The 24,742-nt window shown below is 32.6% G+C and overlaps 3 protein-coding genes and 1 long non-coding RNA gene across 4 annotated transcripts; 1 reads left to right on the top strand and 3 right to left on the bottom strand.

Annotated features, from left to right (window-relative positions):
* Positions 1–341: 341 nt before the first annotated feature.
* On the bottom strand, positions 342–1,369 carry LOC140181691 (uncharacterized). Its single transcript, XR_011876757.1, has 2 exons — positions 1,229–1,369; positions 342–1,049 (listed from the first exon to the last, which is right to left on the bottom strand). It is a non-coding gene; the product is annotated as an uncharacterized lncRNA (long non-coding RNA).
* Positions 571–4,673, top strand: LOC112771315 (cellulose synthase-like protein B4). Its single transcript, XM_025816016.3, has 8 exons — positions 571–1,161; positions 1,244–1,369; positions 1,960–2,076; positions 2,169–2,381; positions 2,513–2,651; positions 2,744–2,928; positions 3,441–3,794; positions 4,057–4,673. The coding sequence occupies exons 1-8, from the start codon at positions 571–573 to the stop codon at positions 4,582–4,584; spliced, it is 2,253 nt and encodes a 750-aa protein (XP_025671801.1). The 3' UTR covers positions 4,585–4,673.
* A 625-nt stretch (positions 4,674–5,298) lies between these two features.
* Positions 5,299–8,709, bottom strand: LOC112771316 (fatty acid hydroperoxide lyase, chloroplastic). The gene is made up of 3 exons (XM_025816017.3): positions 8,121–8,709; positions 6,186–6,567; positions 5,299–6,103 (listed from the first exon to the last, which is right to left on the bottom strand). Exons 1-3 carry the CDS (start codon positions 8,535–8,537, stop codon positions 5,460–5,462), a joined length of 1,443 nt encoding a protein of 480 aa, XP_025671802.1. The 5' UTR covers positions 8,538–8,709; the 3' UTR covers positions 5,299–5,459.
* A 2,522-nt stretch (positions 8,710–11,231) lies between these two features.
* LOC140181224 (uncharacterized mitochondrial protein AtMg00240-like) lies at positions 11,232–11,576 on the bottom strand. Its single transcript, XM_072224746.1, has one exon. It carries the CDS (start codon positions 11,574–11,576, stop codon positions 11,232–11,234), a length of 345 nt encoding a protein of 114 aa, XP_072080847.1.
* Positions 11,577–24,742: the final 13,166 nt, after the last annotated feature.

Below are 24,742 nucleotides of genomic sequence, written 5' to 3'. Positions count from 1 at the left end.
GTCACACCACATAACAACTAACAAGTTTGCAGTTAGACAGTTGCTTGTTCAATAGACAGTTACTTGTTCAACCAAACTTATTCATCCGATTACATTAGTAGTTAAACTTAATTAGTTGAATCAGTTGGTGGCTCTCTCATAAATAAAGTATACTGAAAATTATATATAATCGTATTTTCACTCTCCTCGTCTACTAAGCGTGGCCCCCAGTGTCTTTGTTTCACATCTACAATTTAACTTCAAAAGGAAATGTATTTTGTTAACTATAAAGCCTCATACAGACAACAAAAAACACTATAAAGCCTTATATGCATTCAATATAACTAAAAAAAATTATGAAGTTTAAATTTTTAATATATTTATTATGTATTTTATTGACAAAATTTATATTTTTTTATTAATAATAATTTAACATATGCAAAACTAAATACAAAATTGATACAAAATGCAGAATAAATTGAGTCACAAGGGCGGGGCGGCATTATAAATAAAGGCACGTTGATTTCCGAAAAGTGTGACTCTGCACACACAAACAGAAACAGTTACAGACTTACAGTTACAGTTTTGCTAATGGCGACCACGAAGATCACACTTCTCCCTCTCTATGAGAAAATATGGGAGAAGCACAAGTTCTCAAAATTCATGGATTCCATCACTCTTCTCCTCCTTCTGATGCTTCTTTCTTACCGTCTCTTCTCTCTTTACAACCTCTTCACTCTCCCTTCCTTCCTTGCTCTCCTCTGCGAGTCATGGTTCACCTTCACTTTCCTCACCACCATTTCCACCAAATGGACTCCTTCACACACAAGAACCTACCTCAACCGCCTCTTCCTTCGGGTTCCTCATCTTCCACCTGTCGACCTGTTTGTTACAACGGCAGATCCAGTTCTTGAACCACCAATCATAACGGTCAACACTGTTCTCTCACTGTTGGCGCTTGATTACCCTTCCAACAAGCTTTCTTGCTATGTCTCCGATGACGGTTGCTCTCCTCATACCTTCTATGCTCTTGTGGAGGCTTCAAAGTTTGCAAAGCTTTGGGTTCCTTTCTGCAAGAAGTTCAATGTGCAAGTTAGAGCACCGTTTAGATACTTCTCAGGTGATTCAAAAGCCTATAACAGTGACATCCCTGGATTTAAACAACAAAGGTTGAAAATGAAGGTAATAATATATATTGATTTGAATGAATAGTATGTAGTATTTTCTTGAAATAGTTATGATATAATACTATTTTTTTATGCAGGAGGAGTATGAGCTACTTTGCCAGAAGATTCAAAATGCAGATAAAAAATCTGTTCCATGTGAGCTTGTTGAAGAATTTGCAGACTTCTCAGAAACTCAGCAGAGAAATCATGCCACCATAGTTAAGGTATAGAAAATGTGTATACAAAGTTTCAATTCTTTCTTAATTGTTTTACTGAATTTATTGGTTTCTAACATTTAGCACTACATACAAATCATAATGGTTGCAATTAATAATAATTTCTTGTCTTTATAGTTGACCGAATATGCCACCATGTCCTCTTTTTTATGTAATAATAATAATCACACATGCTATTTTAGATAATTCCAACCTACCCATGAATTAAAAAATTTGCAAGTTGCAAGACTGAAGTGATGAATCCCAAAATATGCGCATAATGCTGAATCGGACAAAGAAATAAAGTGGGAAAGTGAGATCTCATTTATTTGCCAGTTTTTTACCACTTGAATACACTATATTAGATCTCACAAGCCTAAAAAGACTTACAATATAATTAATAGAATCTAATAAAATTTTCTTACCTATAGAATAAAGACTACTTTTCTTAAGGGTATGTATAATTATGTCAACCTATAATCAGTTACAATGTTACATCCATTTATAGCCTAGAAATGTAACCAATTTTATGATGTATTATTTATTTTGTATTTTCTTAAAGCTGGTTCTTAAATTAGTTAATAATACTTTGTTAATAGGTGATATGGGAGAACAGAGAAGGGGTCTCAAATGGGGTGCCCCACTTGATCTACATATCCAGAGAGAAGAGACCAGAACATCCACATCATTACAAAGCTGGTGCTATGAATGTGTTGGTAATTAAATTAATCATTCTTCATAATTAGAACTCCAATATGACATGAATGAAAACTTATTATTGAGTCTGTTGATTTAAAATTATGAACAGACTAGAGTCTCTGGATTGTTGACAAATGCTCCGTTTATGCTGAATGTGGATTGTGACATGTATGTGAACAATCCTGAGGTTGTTCTACACGCACTCTGCATTTTGTTGGACTCAAAGGGTGAAAAAGAAGTTGCATTCGTTCAATGTCCACAGCGATTCTATGATGCAGTAAAGGATGACGCTTTTGGAAATCAGCAAGTGGCTTTGCCTTTGGTGAGTCGTTTCTTATCATATCACACAAGAAATTTATTATTCGTAGTCATTTCTTATCTATGAACTATGATGAGAAGCAATAATAAGGTGTATTAAGAAATTAATGTTCACTTGTTATAAAAAAAATGCAGTATATAGGAAGTGGATTTGCAGGACTACAAGGGATCATATATGCAGGAACAAATTGTTTCCACAGGAGAAAAGTTATTTACGGCAAATCTCCCGATCTTGACATTCAAAATGGGAACAAGGATCATGTTTTCATCAATGGTACTAATAATTAAAATTAGCTATATTCAAAATTATATTACTATATGGTATAACTAATTCTCAATTTCATAATATCTTGCTCTCTTTGGCAGGAATATTATCAGAAAAGGAAAAAACAAAAACATTTGGCAATTCAAAGGGGTTCGTCAAATCAGCTGCTAGTGCTTTGGAGCAAAAGACATTCATTTCCAATGATAATTCCATACACCTTGATCATGAGGAAGTGAACAAGGTTTCTAGTTGTGAATATGAATACAACACCGCCTGGGGTAAACAGGTGAGTATGCCAATAGGATATGAAAAATTATATAACATCAAATTTTTTTTTTTTTTTACTATTTACATCCAGTTTTTATAACACCTTGCCTTACATATTTCATTTATATATTAAAAATGATCGTAAAATATGAGAAAAAATATAAAAAAAATTATTTTTTTATACCATAAAAGAATGTGTAATATCAAAAAATGTAGCAGCTATAATTTTTCATTTTTCATTATAGAATTGGGGAATATTTTAATACAATATTGGGATCATACAGGATGAGATATCTAGAGCTTATTAAATAGTGTGACAGTACAAAATTGTTATATAATATATGAAATAAGTAAAATCACATTTAAAAGAATCAAAGCTACCCTTTTAAATTTGAACAATGGATTATTTAGATACATTGATTTTTAATGTAAATTTAGAAGCAGATTCCCTTTTTTTCCCTATATTTTCTTGGGTATTTGTGGTAAAACGCTAATTTGTTGTTGTTTTATGTATGTTTTGAGAATATTTAGGTGGGGTGGATATATGGGTCAACATCAGAGGATGTGTTGACTGGGCTGAGATTTCACACAAAAGGTTGGAAATCTGAATTTTGCACAACAGATCCAATAGCATTTAGGGGATGCTCACCTCAAGATAGTATAGGCCAGATGGCCCAACATAAGAGATGGTCCTCTGGCTTGCTTGAAATTTTCCTAAGCAAGCACTGTCCTATCTTTGGGACCGTTTTTGGTAAGCTACAATTGACAGAATGTTTGGCATATATTTGGATCACTACTTGGGCCTTAAGATCTGTCCCTGAAATCTGCTATGCTCTTCTACCTGCCTATTGTATCATCACCAATTCCACCTTCTTGCCAAATCAGGTCACCACAAAACTTACTACATACAATTGGTATTAACAATAATAATGTTTTATACATGTGATATTAATTTGTATATAATTCTTGTGCAACTGATACAAATAAATGTATTGTAAGATAATTTAATTCTAGTATATTTCAAAATTTATCCTTACATATACCTATTTATAGTAGCTGTACAAGAGTTACACACAAATTAGTGGTTCATGTAGCATTTGTGAATTTGGACAATGTTTTAATTTCATGCACAATTATGGTTATGTAGGGAGCAGGTTTATGGATACCAGCTACACTGGTATTGATCTACAACGTATCTACATTGTTAGAGCAAGTGTTAAGCGGGTTGTCAATTCGGACATGGTGGAACAACCAGAGGATGGCAAGAATAACAACCATGAATTCCTGCTTTTTTGGATTCTTGGCTATAATACTCAAGCAACTGAGAATATCAGACACAGTCTTCGAAATAACAAAGAAAGAGGAACCTTCTTGTAGTGACGATGGGAATTCTGGAAGGTTCACCTTCAATGAGTCTCCCATCTTTCTACCAGGGATAACTATTTTGCTTGTTCAACTCACTGCTTTGGTTATCAACTTCTCAATCAGAAGAGGGAGCAACACACATTATGGTTTTGGTGAAGTGTTTTGCAGTGCCTATGTGGTTCTATGTTACTTGCCATTCTTGAAAGGCTTGTTTGGGAGAGGAAAATATGGGATTCCATTCTCCACAATATGCAAGTCAACTCTGCTGGCTTTCCTGTTTGTTCAATTGTGTAGAAGCCAAAGCAGTTAAATTTTTCAAACATTACAATTTAGAGAAGTCAATTATTTCTAATAATTACGATTAAATCCTACAATTTTAGGATTTAAATCTTGCCATTATTTTATATTTTATATTTTTATTTGTTTCTCTAATTTTATGTAAGATTTCGATTTTATATTTTGATCTGTCGATAATAATTCAATCTTAACAACGAATGAATAAAATGAAATAACGATGGTCTTCATCATTATAAATGTAAATTGACTTTTCTAATAAATATGAGTTATAAATTGATTATAAAAAGAATGAAATATAACTACAAAGAACAAAGATATAAATATGTTTTTTTAAGTCCAAACACTATTATAAATATTGTTTGAAATTAATATTGAGTTATGCATTGCACTGGAGTATTTTTTGTAAAGAGAAATACTAAAAAATAAGTAGAATTCATTATTTTTAGGTAACAGTTAATTATTTATATTTAAAAATATAGACTAAAAATATATTATAAATTATTAAATAAAAGAAATTGGACGAACAGCTAAAAGTAGGTAAATTCCTGTGCTGTTCTAGAAATGAAGCTGAGGTAATGACAACTCGTGAGGGAGTAGACAAGGATATATATTGGTCCACCCAAAGGATAATGCAAACATATCTATTATAAATTTATTTTCCTTTTACTAACAAGATTGAATGTGATTAATTGCATGCTCATCACATAACTTTAGTAATATTCTAAAATATCTCAAAATAATAAAAACATTTTATTGAAAAAATTTAAATGATGCCGACTGCTGTAGTTTACTTATAATTACAATTTCCCTATTCTAATAATATGTATGCATGTATACTTAACTTGGATTAAACACATCCACCTCAAAGAAAACACATGGAAAGGGAATTCATTTGGCCCTCTGAAGGGCAGTGATGGAACTAGAATTCCCCTCAATAGAATCATACCTACGAAACAAGTGGGCTACAATCAAAGCAGCAGTAAGGGGCACAATGTCTTTTCCAGCGCACTGCTTATTGGACGAAGTGGCGGACCCACTCTGAGGCCCATTGGACCAAAATAAGTAGTCCAACAATTGGGCCCCACCGTTAGCGAACCGGTCCGGCTTAAAACTCTCCGGTTCTTGAAACACAAGTGGGTCCCGCATAACAAGTTTCTGGTAGCCGCAGAGTAACTCGCCCTTGGTGACTCGGAAGGCCGAGTCGTGTGAACTCAGTGTGAAATCCTTTCTTGCGCGGGCGTACTGGAGGGGAACCGGTGGGTTGAGGCGGAGCACCTCGTAGACGACGGAGTTGATGAGTGGCATGTCTTTGACCGAGTTGAGGGTGAGGGTTGACCCGCCATTTTCCCTTGCTTCCTTTGCCAGTTTGCGTTGTAAGCCTGTGGTGTCGGTGGCTATGGCGTCAATCAGGCTTGGGAGGAATACGGAGAAGCCTCCGAATGCGTTGAATCCAAGCACGAAGAGAAGGTTGTGAATGGCTTCTTCTTCGGTCAACCCAAACTCGAGCTTGCCTCTGTTTACAACCTCCTTCCCTGGTTTTGTTTGATTTGCATGAAAAAATATCAATTAATTATGAAAATGACATGCAAAGATAGGAATAATAATGGTGTGTACCATGTTGTTTGATGAAGTTGTAGAGGTTGTTGTAGTCACCACTGACAAGGAAGAAAGGGTATGCGTATGAGTGGAGGAAGATCTCCTCTAACGGCTGGAGAATGCCTATGGGGACTGTGGGCAGGAGCTGAAGGGCCAGCCAGCGGTCAAACATGAGGTAGCCGCCGTCGGCGATCTTGGCGTCAACGGAGGGGTCGGCTCCGGAGAGGGTCTTGGTGAGGAAGGTGAAGAGGAACTGCTGTAAAGGGAAAAGGTAGCTTGCGGAAGAGGAATTGGAGAGTGTGGATTCGAGGTTGTCACACATTTTGTCTAGGTTTGATACTAGTTCAGATGCCCATATTCCTGAGCTCCGTTTAAGGATGTCCATTGTGAAATTCTTCACCTGTTCTAGTTGGATTATTCAATCATTCAAATTAAATTGTTGAAAGGACTGAATGTTTAAGTTAGTAAATGTTTATCAAAAACATATTAAATCATCTAGTATTTTTAATTATTAATTTTACAATAAATATACATGCAAATGAGTCTTCACTCTTCACCTAATGGGAACAAAAGATAAATAGTACCACGTGTAAGCATCATGTTAGTTAGTCACTTCACGACGTTCGTTAGGTTAAGGAGGCATGAAGAATCCGAATCCTGGGACCAATCACCAATCGCTAATGTCTAATAATTAGGATGGTCCCCCACATTAGCATGCATAGCTGGTCCACAACTCCATATATATGGTTAGAAAAATGCTAAGCTTATCATAATTTATCTTTTTTTATTATCATTTAATTATTAATTTAATTTTTTTAATATCAATGAATTATAATTTAAATAGTACAATTTTTTCATATTCACGTAAAAATTATAAATTTAAATTTTTTTATTTTTAAAAAATAAAAATAATAATTTAATAATATATTTTATTTTATATTTTAAATATTAATAATTAAAATTAATAAATTTTAATAATCTTTTAACATTCTTGATATGGTTATTTTTAATTTATAAACGTTGGAATTCATATACAGATTTATCACATTTAAAGCCAATGCTCGCTCATAATTCATAAATCAAAGTTGAATATTTAATACACATCCCGAATTCATTCATTATTCAATACACACATTACTCTGTTTTATTTTTTAGATTTATTATCAACATGTTCCTCTATGAAAACTAATCTCATTATGTTGAATACGTGATTACTTGACACATTTATATATCGAAAATATTTAAAAGATAATAAAAATCAACTGAAATTAATTTAAATTATTTTATTTTATATTCATTAATTATTTTTAAAATAAATACATAATATTAAATATATTAAATATACAATTTAAATATATTATATATACATAAAATTATAAATATAAAATTAAATAAAACAATTTTAAATTATTCTATCCTTAACATTATTCTTTCTAAACAGCACGTTTGTCTCATCACAATCCTGTAGCATCATAATCAACTTGAAAACTACTTAACATGTATATATCGATTTTGTTTCCATCTTATTACAAACTTCTTTGCTTTTCTTCAACACACGCCACACCAGTACACCACAATTAGGTACAAAACTAAAACCAAATTTCGCTGCATATCACATTAACAAAACCGATATTTTATATTATTTTCTCTTTAATTTCAAATTCTAAATAAATATGGAGCCGTTAATAAACTTTAACAAAAGAATCAGTGTAGAACAAACAAAACTTCAACATACATATTAACAAGAATCATGCAATTTTTTAAGGCAAAAACTCACATATTGAAATTACTAATCGAGAACTGTTAGATAAGTTGACATGACTAAATTATTATCTAACGGTTTTTAACTATTAAGTTTACAGGAAGACGATGTCTTCACTTTTTTTTTTCTTGTAACACCTAAGTTGATTCATATAATGATATTATTAATAAGAATAAGTTGAAGCCCTTTACCATGCCATGTTGAGGTTCGGAAGGGTCTTGGTAAACGCCGACTCTCATGTTTCCCGTGTAGGCGAGGCTGGGGGCAAAGTCTCCGAGAAGAATATCCTTTTTCTCGACGAGATCCATGTCGAAGAGGTGGGAGAATGACTTAACGTCAACGACGGCGATGACATTAGGGTTAACGTTCAAGAAGAATGGGAACGAGGGAGGAACGTTGGTACGGAAAACTGTGCTCTTGTGCTTTTCAATTCTTTTCCTGAAGAAGCTCTCGGGCTTCTGGAACCAGAAGTAGTCGAGCCTGTCGGATATTGAACCCACCAACGGCCATCCGTAGCTCCCCGGGATCTGCCGTACTGGGAGATCCACCGGCGGCGCTGATGACGGAGTGGCCAGTGATGGTGGTGGTGGTGGAGGTGAAAATGACATAGGATATAAAAGGATAAGAAGGAAATTGAGAGGGTTTTATATGGCGATGGAACTTGTGTGATAGCTATTAGCTTTCCACCAAGATATTAACAAGTTATATATTGTTTTTGAAAAATACTTTTGTGTATTTATTTGCAATGTAATTATGTTATCTTATTATATAAATTATCACCAAAAAATAAAATGGATGATGGTGAGGGAAACAATGTCGGTAAAGGGCATAGTCTCCAAATTTGCGAGTTCGAGTCTCCCATCTTTAGTAAAAAAAAAAATATCGGTAAAGGGCAACTCAATATTATCGTGTCCATTTTAAAAATATATTTTAAATATGCCAATATATATTCGTTCAATATAATTATCGTTCATTTTAGCAATGTCTTAGTAAATTAAAGAATAAATATTTAAATTAATTCTCAAATAATTTTAATTTAGACATTTTTATATTCATCATGATTTTTTCATAATTTTAAAAAGAATTAATTTATTTTATAATGATATTTTTAAAAAATTTAATAATCTCATAATAAATTTATCAAAAATTTATTTATCTAATATATATATTAAAATTTTGATTAACAACGATGAAATTAGAAAACCGTTTAAAAAGAATAACTTTTTAAACAATAAAAATTTATTAAAAACAAAAATAATGTATAATTTGAAATTTAGTCAAGATTAATTTGGAATTTACTCTTCAGTAAAAAAACAAATTTTTTGTTTAAATACATTTAAATATATCTAAATACAATCACGACATGCATATTATTAATTAATATAATATAAAATATTTAAATATTTTATAATTAAAAATAATTCATTTAAATTTTATTGTTAATAAAATATTTATATAATTTATGTAAATATATATTTGTATTTTACATATCCAATGCATAATAAAAATTTAAAATTAATAAGTGCTTTATAAGCACTAAAATAAAAATTATTTTTAATAACAAAAATATAATAATTATTATATATCTTATTTAACTTATATTTTAAAGACAATTATATATTTGTTTTATTATCATATATTTTAATGATAATTATATATTTTTTACTGTTATTAAATTTTTTTATTGATAATTATATAATTATTATTAAAATTTTTAAAATAAAATATAAAAAAAACTAATATCTAATTACATATATATATTAATAATTATTTTTATTATTATTAAAAATAAAAAAATAATTTCTAAAAGTGATTTTTTGAACGGTGAAATTAGAAGTTAGATCAATGTGTTTATATGGGGTCAACCGTCAACATGCAAAAGTGGGAAAGACACGTTAAATGCCCTTGGCAAGTGGCACTATGCTAACGTAAATGTATTTACTATTAGTCTTTTCCTTTCTGAGCAGAAGATATTCTTCCAGGAAAATTTGGATACATCACATGCATGGCATCACATTCATAGTCGATTATTCTTAGAAAATATACTATATTGTCTTGTTGAAAGTAATTAATTTTAATTAATTAGAATGCGTTTACTTTATGAAGTTTTAATGATAAAAGTAAAAAAATATTACATAAAATAACAAAATTTAAATTTTTATTAGATAAGTTGTAGTCATTATAAAAATCTTGACCGTAAATAAGATTATAGTCACGGTCTTAAAGAAGGGTGACCATAGATAAGTAATGATCACGTTAAAAATTGTGACCATAAATAAGGTTGTAATCTATGATCATGGTAAAAAACGTGGCTTAAAGTGTTAAAATTTGATCACTGCAACCATTACCATAAAAATCATAACCATAGATAAAAACCTGTGTCCATAAATTTATGGCTACAGTAGAATAGACCACAGTAAAAAAATCGTAATCATACGTCAAAAATCGTGACCATAAATTTATGGTCATCCTTTTCACTAGCTATGATTACAATTTTTTACCATGATTATAGACATTTTTTTCGTAGTAAGTTTTTACTTCAATTTTCCTAATGAAAAAGGTTTTAAGTTAAGTCTATTAATCTACACTTTAGGTTGTTGAAGAAAATCTTATGCCTTAAACTGTTCAAGCTGTGATGTTGATGGTTTGATGAACCAGAAGGGATTAAGAGGGGGAGAGAAATAAGTTCTTCTCATTGTTGGAGAGAATGAAAAATTCCCTTAGAAAATATTTGTTGAGTTATTACACCTTATATACTATCTACTTTTTATGTACCCTCACTAAAAAATAGTTACAATGGTAAACCTATTATTGATAAAGAAATAATCTAGGTAACACTCTCCCGCAAGCTAGAATTGTGTAAATCTAACAATCCTAGCTTGAAAACATTAGCAAGAAAAGGAGCCGGTGGCAGAACTTTGGTAAGAAAATCAGCAAGTTGATCCTTGGAACGAACTGGCATAAGATGAATGAGACCAGACAAATACTTTTCATGAACAATGTGGCAGTCCACTTCAATGTGTTTAGTTCTTTCATGAAAGATGGGATTATTGGCAATATGAATGGCTGACTGGTTATCACAGAATAGAGTGATAGACTTTTGAAGCGGCAAGCCAATGAAATCCATTAAGAAAGATAACCAACTAGCTTCACAAGTGGCAACAGCAAGAGACCTATATTCAGCTTCTGCAAAGGACTTGGCAACTGTGGTTTGCTTCTTACTCTTCCAGCTAATGAGCGAGTTCCCAAGCATGAAGCAATAACCAGAAACGGAGCGACGAGTATCGGCACAGGTAGCCCAGTCAGCGTCGGCAAATCCAGTTAGATGCAAATCCAGTTAGATGCAGATTAGAAGTAGAGGAGAAGAAGAGACCAGTTGCAGGTCGGCCTTTTAAATATTGGAGTACACGAAAAGCAGCCTGTAGGTGAGAAGTGGTTGCACAGTCCAAAAATTGGCTCAAACGTCCCACAGCATAAGAGATATCGGGTCTAGTATTTGTGAGGTAAAGGAGTCGGCCGATGAGTTGTCTGTAAATAGTGTTGTCTGTTAAAATGGTACCTGATTCCTTTGAGAGTTTCTGACTATACTCAAATGGAGTAGAGAGAGGCTTGCAATCTAGATAACCAAAATCTCTGAGAAGGTCCATGGTGTACTTCCGCTAATAAATGTGAATTCCAGAGTTAGAGCGTGCTACTTCCATTCCCAAGAAGTATTTGAGATCACCAAGATCCTTTATTTTGAATTTGTCATCCAAATCTTGCTTGATGGAATTAATTTCACTAATGTCATTCCTGGTTAAAACCAAGTCATCAACATATACTAGAATGGCAGTGAAGCTTTCAGATTGTTTCTTGATGAAGAGTGAATGATCATCAAAAAACTGCTTATAACCAGCATCCACAAGAGTCTGAGTGAGCTTAATGTTCCATTGCCTGCTTGCTTGCTTAAGCCCATATAGAGATTTTTGCAATTTACAAACCAAACCTGGTTGTAACACAGCCAAACCGGGTGGTGTCTTCATATAAACTTCCTTGTCCAAATCTCCATGAAGGAAGGCAGTGTTGACGTCTAGCTGTTTCAAATGCCATTTCTTTGCCGCTGCTAATGCGTTAGATGTAGATTAGAAGTAGAGGAGAAGAAGAGACCAGTTGCAGGTCGGCCTTTTAAATATTGGAGTACACGAAAAGCAGCCTGTAGGTGAGAAGTGGTTGTACAGTCCAAAAATTGGCTCAAACGTCCCACAGCATAAGAGATATCGGGTCTAGTATTTGTGAGGTAAAGGAGTCGGCCGATGAGCTGTCTGTAAATAGTGTTGTCTGTTAAAATGGTACCTGATTCCTTTGAGAGTTTCTGACTATACTCAAATGGAGTAGAGAGAGGCTTGCAATCTAGATAACCAAAATCTCTGAGAAGGTCCATGGTGTACTTCCGCTAATAAATGTGAATTCCAGAGTTAGAGCGTGCTACTTCCATTCCCAAGAAGTATTTGAGATCACCAAGATCCTTTATTTTGAATTTGTCATCCAAATCTTGCTTGATGGAATTAATTTCACTAATGTCATTCCTGGTTAAAACCAAGTCATCAACATATACTAGAATGGCAGTGAAGCTTTCAGATTGTTTCTTGATGAAGAGTGAATGATCATCAAAAAACTGCTTATAACCAGCATCCACAAGAGTCTGAGTGAGCTTAATGTTCCATTGCCTGCTTGCTTGCTTAAGCCCATATAGAGATTTTTGCAATTTACAAACCAAACCTGGTTGTAACACAGCCAAACCGGGTGGTGTCTTCATATAAACTTCCTTGTCCAAATCTCCATGAAGGAAGGCAGTGTTGACGTCTAGCTGTTTCAAATGCCATTTCTTTGCCGCTGCTAATGCTAACATTACTCGTAGGGTAGTCATTTTGACAACTGGACTAAAAGTATCACCATAATCTACTCCTTGCACTTGAGTGAATCCTTTTGCAACTAGCCTCGCTTTGTGCCTCTCTATGGTGCCATCGAGATTGAATTTTACCCGAAAAACCCATTTGCAACCCACAGCCTTCTTGTCTTTTGGGAGTTCAGTGAGACACCAAGTTCTGTTCTGATCTAGAGCTGTCAATTCATCTTGTATTGCCTTTCTCCAACATTCATGTGCAGCCGCTTTCTCACAAGTGCTAGGTTCTTGATTTGAGGTGATGGCTAGAGAAAGTGACTTATATTTTAGGGTTAGTTTATCATATGACAAGTGTTGTGAGATAGGATATAAAGAGTTAGAGTTGGCAACGTTGCTAGAGTGAACTGTGTGGGTTGTCATACAATGATAGTCCTTCAAATAAGCAGGCGGTTTCTTGACTCTTTCAGACTTTCTAGTAATGCAGTCATGTGTGATGTCAGAGTGTTGTGATGCAGGTGCATTGTTAGTGTGTGGTGTGGTAATGGGTGCAATGGTGTGTGAGAAAATTGGTGAGTGCATTGAGCTTGAGAAATGTTCATTTGAATTTATGAGTGTGGTATGTGTGGGTGATTGCAAATGATGTGTGGATACTGTATCATATTGAAAAAGATCAATGCATTGTGGAGTACGAATGGGTACCACAGAAATGTCAGTGCTAGTGGAATGTAAAAATGGTAAATGAGTTTCATAAAAAATTACATTTCTGGATATGAAAATTTCCTTTGATTTTAAATTAATAAGTCGAAAACCTTTGTTCCTAATTTAAAATAAAGAAAAGCTGTTTTTCTGGCTCTTAGGTCTAATTTTGTTCTTGAATTTGTTAATGTGGAGGCATATGCAAGAGAACCAAATACTCTTAAATATGAAAGGTCAGGTAAGTTACCATACAAAAGCTTATAAGGACTAGCATTATCCAGGTTAGTGCTGGGCAGCCTATTAATTAGGTGAATGGCGTGAGCAACTGCGTATTGCCAAAAACAATGTGGAATTCCTGATTGAAATAGCAGTGCTCTAGGAACACCTAAAATATGCTGGTGTTTTCTCTCTACAATTCCGTTTTGCTCTGGTGTTTCTACACAAGAAGTTTGGTGTAAAATTTCAGTTGATGCAAAAAAAGATTTTACAGTGAACTCTAGCCCATTGTCGGTCCTTATACACTTAACTTGTTTTTCAAATTGTACTCTAACAAAATTCACAAAATTAATAACCAATTGTGATGCTTCAGATTTGGTTTTCATAAAAAAAATCCAAGTGAATTTGCTCTTGCCATCCACCACAGTCAAAAAATACCTATGTCCTTCATTGGAAGGGACAGAAATAGGACCCCAGATATCCATATGAACTAAGTCTTTTGGTATGTGTCCTAATCTAAGATGCCAAATGTTGTTGTGCTCACTGTGTGAAGGTGTGGTGGGATGAGTAGTAGTCGTAGTTGCCGCCAATGAAGCTTGCTTTGTTGGAAGAGGGGGAAAGTGAGAGAATTCTGGTTCTCTACTCATTGTATATAACCCTTCTATACACTCAGCAATGCCAATCATTTTTGATGTGGATCTATCTTGTATCTCACAATACTTATCATTGATTAACAGTTGACAATGTAAGTTTGAGGTTAACTTTGACACAGATATCAGTTTAAAATCAAAAGAAGGAATGTATAAAATATTTTTGAGAAAAAAATTTTTAGAGAATGTGATTGTGTCAATGATGGTGCTAACAGTTTTGGTCTCATTTGGCAATATCACATTGATTGGATCAATATTTTGAAAACTTGCAAAATCTTTTAAGTAGAAAGTCACATAATATGTTGCATCGGAATCAATAACCCATAGTGCAGATTTTGGAGTGATAATGCTCATAATTCTCGCATTAAAATATAATGCAATGGTTTTACCTGGAGTGAAAGTTTGAATGGAATTAGTCAAAATTTGATTTGCATTATGAGGTTGTTGTTGCACACTTTTGTCTTTGATCAACTCTAACAAGGCAAATCTTTACTCTGGAGTGAATCCAGATCTTGATATTCTAGTGTTCTCTTGGAGACAATTGAGCTGGAATTGTTTGTCACCGAGTATATCATCATGCCCCTCAGTGATCACGTGATTGATGGTGGTGTTATGTTGCTGCCATTGATAGAAATGGGAGGAGTACCCATGCTTCTCATAGCATACATCTTCTGTGTGGCCTTGCTTGTTGCAATGAGAGCAAGCCAATGTAGCTCCACGACCTCTGCAATGGGAGGATCTGTTTACCATGTTTGCCATTTTGAGAAATCAATGAATCATAGAGTAATAGGGATTCAGATCTTCTTCCTTCCAACTCGTTGATCGGAACAGCTATGTTCACCAAGAAAGAATCTTGCGAAATAGCCTCTCATCAAACTCTATTGGATGAGTTTGAAGGAAGAGGTAAGAATGGGGAAAGAAAATGTCGAAAGAAGAATTAGGGATAGAAAGAAAATGGCAAAATTTGATTGATCTCAATTCACAACTTTTTTTTTTAATAATTTGATTCACAGCTTGATTGCTCTCTACGCTCACCGCACCATGAAGAAAATCTCATGCCCTAAACTGTGATATTGATGGTTTGATGAACCAGAAGGGATTAAGAGAGGGAGAGAAATAAGTTCTTCTCATTGTTGGAGAGAATGAAAAATTCCCTTAGAAAATATTTGTTGAGTTATTACACCTTATATACTATGTACTTTTTATGTACTCTCACTAAAAAATAATTACAATGGTAAACCTATTATTGATAAAGAAATAATCTAGGTAACAGTTGTTATTTTTTTTTAAATAATTATGGACTCAACTATTATGTTAGAAGACAATATAGCAGCTAAATATAAATAATGTTATATGACCAATAAATTTTTTTTATTTTTGATTAATATTATATTTGACTAACTCTAAATATTAAAGATTAAATTCTAGAAGAGTCAAGTATCGTTTTTGTTTCTAACATTTGGGGTAAGTTCTAAAGTTGTCCTTAACGTTTCAATCGTCCTATTTAAGTCCCTATCGTTTCAAAATTAACTCAATGTTATCCTGCCGTTACGGATCCGTTAACAGAATTGGCAGTGGGACAAAATTGAGACGATTTTGAAACGTTAGGGACTTAAATAGGACGAAAACGTTGGGGACAAAAACGATACATAGAAATAAATTTTAATTTTATCCTTCAATAATATCAATTTTTTACTATACATAATATTCAATTATTTTTTAATCATATATAAGTAAATTACAGTTAATCACGTTACTTTCATTCTAAATAAATCTATTTTTTTATAATTTTACTCTTAAAATAATGTAATTTTTTATAAATAAATAAATTTTACACTTTCATTCTGAAACTTTCGTTACTTAATCACATTACTTATAAATTTTTTTTTATAATTTTACACTTTCATTCTAAATAAATTATTTTTTTATAATTTTACACTTAAAATAATGTAATTTTTTGGGCAAAAAACATAAATAAGCTAAGGGAAGCCATAATTTACGTGAATCAGCCAAGTTGAAAATTGCTTCATCAATCAACCAAACGACATCTCTATGTAATTCGAGCCAACCTAGTTCGAATTACAGTTCTACATAATTCGAACCTACTCAACTCGAATTGTACAAGAACGAAATTCACACTAATTTGAACTAGGTGAGTTCGATACAAATGATACATAATTCGAACTAGGTGAGTTCGAATTACTTAGGTGCAAGCTTCCTCAAGTAATTCGAACCAAGCAGACTCGAATTACCCTCATGCACGCAATGCAATGTAATTCGAACCGAGTTAGTTCGAATTAGTGAGGACCAGACCTGTATATATATGGTGTAAACGTGAGTTACTCTCATTAGAGGGGGTAAGATGGCTAGTGAGGAGAGTTTCATAGTGATGATTCACCACAGAGGATCGATTAAGAGGAAAACTCGTTCCGGTGTGAAGTTCACTGATAAGGATCCTCTCTGTGTTATCGTGAGGCCTACAACGAGCTATGATGACCTTGTTAGCTCTGTACTGCTGAAACTTGGTCTGGAAGGTGTGAAACGGGTTAAGAAGTTTTTCTATCGCATTCCAATCACGGTGCTCCAGGAAACCGTGAAGTATGATTGTTTCACGATTGGGAGTGATGAAGACTTGCAGGTCATGTTTCATTATCGCCGGTAGTTTCCAGAAGTGAGGACACCAGAACTGCTGGCAAAGTTGGTTGATGTGGTATCCAGCTCGGGGGGTTCGAACCGGAATACCACCACTTTAGCCACGGTAGCCGGTTCTAGCTCCAGACCTGCCGTTACTTCTTCCTCCGTCCCTGCGTACCAGCCACCCGTCCAGCCTGTCGCCTCCCCTTCGTTTGCTGTTGATCTCAACGGCAGTGTGGGCGACGAGGTCGGAACAAGAGAATTTCTGCCGACCTCTTTACAGTGTGCTGCACCGCCTGGGGTTCGAGATGGAGTGTTGGATGATCCAGAGGACGATGATGTCGAGTCGGACATGATTGCTGATGACAGTGGCGATGATATTGGAGCGAGCGAGCCTGGTTACAAAACCACATAGTAAACCACTTACAATACCACCAAAATAAATCGCCAAAATAAATCAACAACAAAATCGCATACAAAAGTACTAACAAAAACCACTACTAAAAACTCCTAACCTAAACCGCCAACAAAATCACATGCTTAAACCGCTAACATAAACCGCATACAAATCCACTTACGAAAACCACATGCAAAACCACTATCATAAACCGCACACAAAATCACATAATAAACCACTTCCAATACCACCAAAATAAACCGCCAACATAAACCATCAACAAAACCGCATACAAAACCACTAACAAAAACCACTAATAAAAACCACTAACATAAACCACCAACTAAACCGCATGCAAAACCTCTAAAATAAACCACTTGCAATTCCACTAGGATAAACCGCTAACATAAACCGCCACTAAAACCGCATGCAAAACCACTAACTGATGCACGGAAAACTTGTCTCATAACAAATTTCCTTCGGCAAGTGTACCGAATTTGTCGTCAAGTAAAAACTCACAATAGAGTGAGGTTGAATCCCACAGGGATTGATTGATCAAGAAACTTTAATTAGAGGAATGTTCTAGTTGAGCGAATCAGAATTTGAGTTGAGAATTGCAGAAAATTAAATGGCGGGAAAGTAAATAACAGAAAAGTAAATGCTAGAAATAAAGAGCTGAATGTAGATGACGGAAAGTAAATTGCAGAATCTTAAATGGGAATGGGGTAATTGCTCATAAAAGTAAATGACAGAAATTAAAGAGAATGGGTAAGATCAGAAATGGGGAGTTCATTGGGCTCAGGAGATGTTGCATTCTCCGGATCAATTTCATTTTCATCTCTTCCTCAATCAATGCACTCATTGATCTCCTTGGCAATCTTAAGTGATCGAATTACAATTCCTTGTAATTCAATCTCTCAAATCTTGATCAATAGCCAATTCCTTGGTCAATTGCTCATGAGAAGAGATGAAGTATGGTCACTGATTATACCACATGCATTTCCCAAATCAAGTGTTGAGAGGATTATAGTCACATATCCATCCAAACCCAATTTGGTCCAGCATGAGAAAGCATTTCTAGCATGATCTCTTCATTCCTCTTTCAAGGTTCAGAAGAGATCCAAGTTTGAATAGCTTCTTTTCCAAGATAACTACCCAATTGGATGAAGATCGAAAGCTTTCAAGTAAAATCGAAGAGAAAAGATAGAAGAAGAATAATGAAAACTAGTATTGATCCATCAAATTACAACAGAGCTCCCTAACCCAATGAAAGGGGTTTAGTTGTTCATAGCTCTGAAAATTGAAAACAAAGATGGAGAATACATGATGAAATTAGAAGTGCAGAGAAAGTAAAATACAGAGAGTAGTTCTATGCCAAGAGGCTCCCTATAATTTCCAACTCTCATTCTAATTCAAAGCTACTCCTATATATACTACTCTTCTGATCTTCTAGTTTGGCTCTTCAAGTCTTGGGTATGGGCCTTTGGATCTTGAGTTTTGAAGCAGTTATCTTCTTCATTGGGCTTGGCTTTACTTGCAGAGAGAAAGTGTGAAGTGGGCAGAGACTTTAGCTCAGGACGTTAGTGGTGTTAACGTTCAGTGAAAATATGGGTTCGAGAACGTTAGTGACAATCACCTTTTTCACTAACGTTCCTCACCCAAGTAAGAGCCACGTTAACTTCAACGTTAGTGGCACAAACGTTGCCACCAACATTGCCTCTTTGTCCTTCGCACACGTTATTGGGACTTACCTTTCCCAATAACGTTGAGAAGTCTCCCCCTTCCCTACGTTAGAGTCCATGTTAACTTAGTTAACGTGGCTCTTTTAACGTAGGCTTGCCAACCTTCGAGAACGTTAGTGACACTTACCTTTGTCACTAACGTTCCAATGTGCCCCTAGCTCCCACGTTAGAGTCCACGTTAACTAGGTTAACGTGGCTGTGCTAGCCATCTATAACGTTAGTGACAAAGGTGAATGTCACTAACGTTGGCTCATCATCTCTCCTCCTCACATTAGCTTCCACGTTAACTAAGTTAACGTGGGAGTTAACGTGGCTCATTGTGGCTTGTGTGGGCTCCTTCCAACGTTAGGGACAATGTTAGGTGTCACTAACGTTGGCGATCACCTTCCTTCTTCACGTTAGCTTCCACGTTAACTAGGTTAACGTGGGAGTTAACGTGGCTTATTGGGGCTTGCGTGGGTTAATCCCAACGTTAGTGACAATGTTTGGTGTCACTAACATTGTCTATCACCCACTTTCTTCACGTTAGCTTCCACGTTAACTAGGTTAACGTGGGAGTTAACGTGGCTTATTGTGACATGGCCAACGTTAGTGACAAAGTTGAATGTCACTAACGTTGGCTTCCCCTTTACTTCTTAACGTTAGAGGCCACGTTAACTAAGTTAACGTGGCAACTAACGTGGCCACTTATGAGCTTGGCCCAACGTTAGTGACAAAGGTAAGTGTCACTAACGTTGGCTCTATTTTCTTTCCTCCACGTTGGAGTTCACGTTAACTTAGTTAACGTGACTCTTAACGTGGGCTATGATGGCTTCGAGGACGTTATTGGCAATTACTTTTCTCATTAACTTTGCAAGCTAGCCTCCATTCCACGTTAGTGAGATTAACGTGGTTCTTCCTTGCTTCCTTTGTCCTGAAATCAAGCAATAAAGTGCATCAAAGTTCTAATCCAAGTCATGGAAAATGCAACATCCAATTTGTCATTAAATTCATGCAAAATCCTCATGAAATCATGTAAAGTGCACAATGTATGCTTGAATCAAGATGTAAGTGAATATCTACCCAAAACTAGCTTATTTTCTAAGGAAATGCATGAAACTACCCTAAAAACAGTAAAGAAAAGGTCAGTGAAACTGGCCAAAATGCCCTGGCATCACTAACTCAGATAAACCGCTAGCACAAAGTTTTCTATCTACTAACCTCGTCGTTGATGACCCCGGCTATATGAGCAACTCCGTCCAACCGATATAGCCTTTCCGGATCGTCCCCCATCGGCTGAGTATTCTGTTTGAGTCTTTGTCGGCTCGAATCTGGTCGTTTTCTCTGGGATTTGGTGGGGTATGAGAATGGAAAAGTGATTCGAATGAGGCTGATTCGAACTCCTTATATAGCCGAAATCTATGTAATTCGAACCAACCCCGTTTGAATTACTATTTGAGGGAAATTTTGAGTAATTCGAACCAACTAGGTTCGAATTACTTGGGGAAGCGTTCAATGTGTAATTCGAACCAAGCTAGTTCGAATTATGCTCCTTGGTAGTTCGAACCATGTAGATTCGAATTAGGTAAATCACGTGTTCCTTCATAATTCGAGTTTGGCTGGTTCGAATTATGTGTTAATGTAGTTCGAATCCAGCTAGTTCGAATTACATTGTAATGTGCTTTGGCTGATTCGTGAAGCGATTTTCAGTTTAGCTGATTCATGTAATTTGCTTCCTCCCTTGGCTTAATTGTGTTTTTTGCCCTAATTTTTTTATAAATAAATAACTTTTATACTTTCATTCTGAATCATGTAATTTTACTTTCATTACTTAATCACATTATTACTTATCTTTTTTATAATTTTATATTTTCATTCTAAATAAATTAATTTTTTTTAATTTTACGCTTAAAGTAATATAATTTTTTTATAAATAAATAAATTTTATACTTTCATTCTAAATAATGTAATTTTACTTTCATTACTTAATCACTTTACTTATATTTTTTTTATAATTTTACACTTTTATTTTAAATAAATTAATTTTTTTTATAATTTTACACTTTCATTCTAAATAATGTAATTTTATTTTCATTACTTAATCACATTACTTATATTTTTTCATAATTTTACACTTTCATTCTAAATAAATTAATTTTTTTATAAATAAATAAATTTTAGGTGAATTCTATGGTTTAGAAAGAAAGATTCTTCTACACTTGTATGTTTGTGTTATAAAAGGGTAATGTAACAAGTATTTAGAAAGAGAGTAGTTGAAGAGACAAGATTTGTTACGTTGCAGATAAAATGTAGTACACTTTGTCTTATGGAGCATGTGAATGATGTATTAATTAAGTAAGCTAATTATATTTATGTTAATTAATTATTAAAAATAATATTGGACCTGGTATGATTTTTTTCATTTTTAGACTTTTTGAATGTACATTCTCTCTTTCCATATCACAGTAACAACTGAAAAAAAAAATCCGAACCAATAAATTTAAGCTAAAGTTAATATAAAAAGAAATCTAAGCTAATAATTTTTCTTCCAACTCACGTTACTTAAAAAAAAAATTTAATTAATTATTTTTATTTACATAATAAATATCATATGAAAAATTAATTTTTACACACAAAAATTTATTAATATTTATTTTAAATTAAATTAATGAATGTATAATATATATTGAAAAAATTATCATCGTCCTTCTTCAACACACCTCTATCGTCTCAAAGAGAAACTAATCATATAGTCTTGTTAAATATGTTAAAATATACTTTTTTTTCGTTTAATAAAATAACAAATATTAAATATTCACTCAATAACATAGTTTATTCATTGTAAAAAATTAATAATTTAATTATAAATAATAGGTTGCATCTAAAATGTTTCAATAATAATTTGGAGTATTTAATATTTTTTTAGACATTTCTTTTTGGAATATCAATTATTAAAAGATTTTTCTTTTTTTAGTATTTGGAATTTTCTTTTAATTATTTATTATAAACAACTGTAAATAGATATTTTAATGCAAACAAAATAACAAAATAGCGTCTACATAATACCGAAAAAATAACTATGTTTTCTTATATTTTTCTTGGTATTTACCATGTTTAATTTTGGGTGTATATATTTTTAGTGAGTTTAATTTTGATATATTAACAATGTAAAATGTGTTTTACATAGTCGTATAATTATATTTGGTCTTTTGGATGACAATTTACACAGTCAATATAAAAAGTAATTATTTTTGTTAATGTAGTGTTACGTTATTAGATGTAGATATAAAATTATTTTTTATTAACACTACATTAAAATTAAATTTATTTTTAATTTCCATTTATAACAAAAAGCAAAGTCTCTTGTTACAATTTTCATTTTTAAAAAAAAACCAACTCTCCCAAAACATATATTATCTCTTTCTACACCATAAAAATAGCAGTATTACAAATGCTGTTTTGACATCAATATTTTTTAAATAATTAAATATAAATTTTTTTGTTTTATTAATTAAAAAATAATTTAAATATATAAATAATTAATAACAAACTATTTTTATAAGATGTCAAGAATATGTGATGTTTGAATAAATTTTTTTTTATAAATATCTATATGTATCCAGAACAATATTATTGATAGATATATTGATATAATATTTAAATTAAATATATATAAATATTACTGTTAATTTAAATGTATGTAAATACATAAAGTTTTATGTTTTTTTGTTAGTTAAAATATGTAGATATATTTTTATATTTGTGAAACTGAATATATCTAAGTCACAAAAAAAAAGTATATATTAAAATAAATAAATATCAATAAATTTTTGTGTGTAAAGTTAATATTTTTGGGGAGAGAACATACATTCAAAAAGTCTAAAGATAAAAAATTATACAAAGCCCAATATTATCTTTAATAATTAATTAACATAAATATAATTAGCCTACTTAATTAATATATCATTCACATGCTGCATAAGACAAAGTGTATTATATTTTACTTACAACATGTCAAATCTTGTCTATTTAACTACTCTCTTTTTAAATACTTGTTACACTACTTTTTGACAACACAAATATACAAGTGTAAAAGAATATTTTTTTTTACACCATAGAATTCACCTAAATTTTATACTTTCATTTTAAATAATGTAATTTTACTTTCATTACTTAATCACATTACTTATAATTTTAAATTTTCATTCTAATCACATTAGTACATTATTTATTTAGAATGAAAGTGTAAAATTATAAAAAAATAAATTTATTTAGAATAAAAATAACGTGATTAAGTGTAATTTACTTAGATGTGATTAAAAAATAATTAAATACTATGCACAGTAAAAAATTGATATTATTGAAAGATAAAATTAAAATTTATTTCTATGTACCGTTTTTGTCCCTAACGTTTTTGTCCTATTTAAATCCCTAACGTTTCAAAATCGTCTCAATTTTGTCCCGTCGTCAATTCTGTTAACGGATCCCTAACGGCACGACAACATTAAGTCAATTTTAAAACATTAAGGACTTAAATAGAACGATTGAAACGTTATGGACAATTTTAGGATTTACCCCAAATGTTGGAGACAAAAATGATACTTTATTCAATTCTAAAATTTAAACATTAATCCTAGCTAAATTCTAATAGTATAAAGTAAAAATATTGATTTCAAATATTAATTAATATTAATAAAAGATATTGTTACTCAAATATTTCTCTACTATTTCGAATATACAAAATGTGTCTAACATATTTTACCATTCTTCTTCCAAAATTATGTGGAACTCAGAAAATAGAATTGCTATTCAAAATATAGTGCATCAAGCTATATATACAAGCTACATAGTTCACAATACAGTCTTTGTTCATTGTTGTCTTTGCTATATTTTTTTCAGAAAAAAGAAAAAAGAAATTGTTAAAGGATAAAATAGCGTAAATTATTATTTTAACTTATAAAAACTTTAGAACACCAATACATTTACCAATAAATAAATAAACGAAACAAGTTTGTACCTATGAAAAATGAATAAATTATTATTTTTACTTATAAAAATAAAAAATATTGATAGATATACTTTTAAATAATCTGTTTTCATGAGTTATGGATGTTCATAAATAAATTTATTAATATATTAAATTTTTATGAATAAAAAAAATAATTAACTTGATAAATACATTAGATTCCTTTTATTGAACTAATAAAATACATAATTTTAAACATGTGCTTACTCTATCTACTTTTATTTTAAAACGAAGAGTCCATAAATATGTCATTATTTTATTGAATAGCAATATTGAAAAATTATTTTTCTTTTCTTTGATCTCTTTAGTGTATTTTTTTTGGTAAATAAACGGAGCCAGAAATAACTGAACCCAGCCCATATTCCAAGAGGCCCATTATATATTTAAATGGCCGAAAAATTAACATTATAAGGAAATATTATTAAAATAATGGTCATAAAAAGTTGGACGTTGGCTCCAACCTTCCAAAATTTGAAAACTTCAATCTCAAACGGTCCCCGAACTTTAAATTAAATGCATCCGAACCGTCCATCAAAACCACTCTGCACCGTTTGATCACAGAATCCCTTTCTCTCTCCGCCATTTCTACCT

Source organism: Arachis hypogaea, chromosome 18 (genome assembly GCF_003086295.3).
Source record: "Arachis hypogaea cultivar Tifrunner chromosome 18, arahy.Tifrunner.gnm2.J5K5, whole genome shotgun sequence".
In the NCBI taxonomy this organism is placed as follows: Eukaryota; Viridiplantae; Streptophyta; class Magnoliopsida; order Fabales; family Fabaceae; genus Arachis; species Arachis hypogaea.
This window is presented reverse-complemented; position numbering and strand designations above follow the sequence as displayed.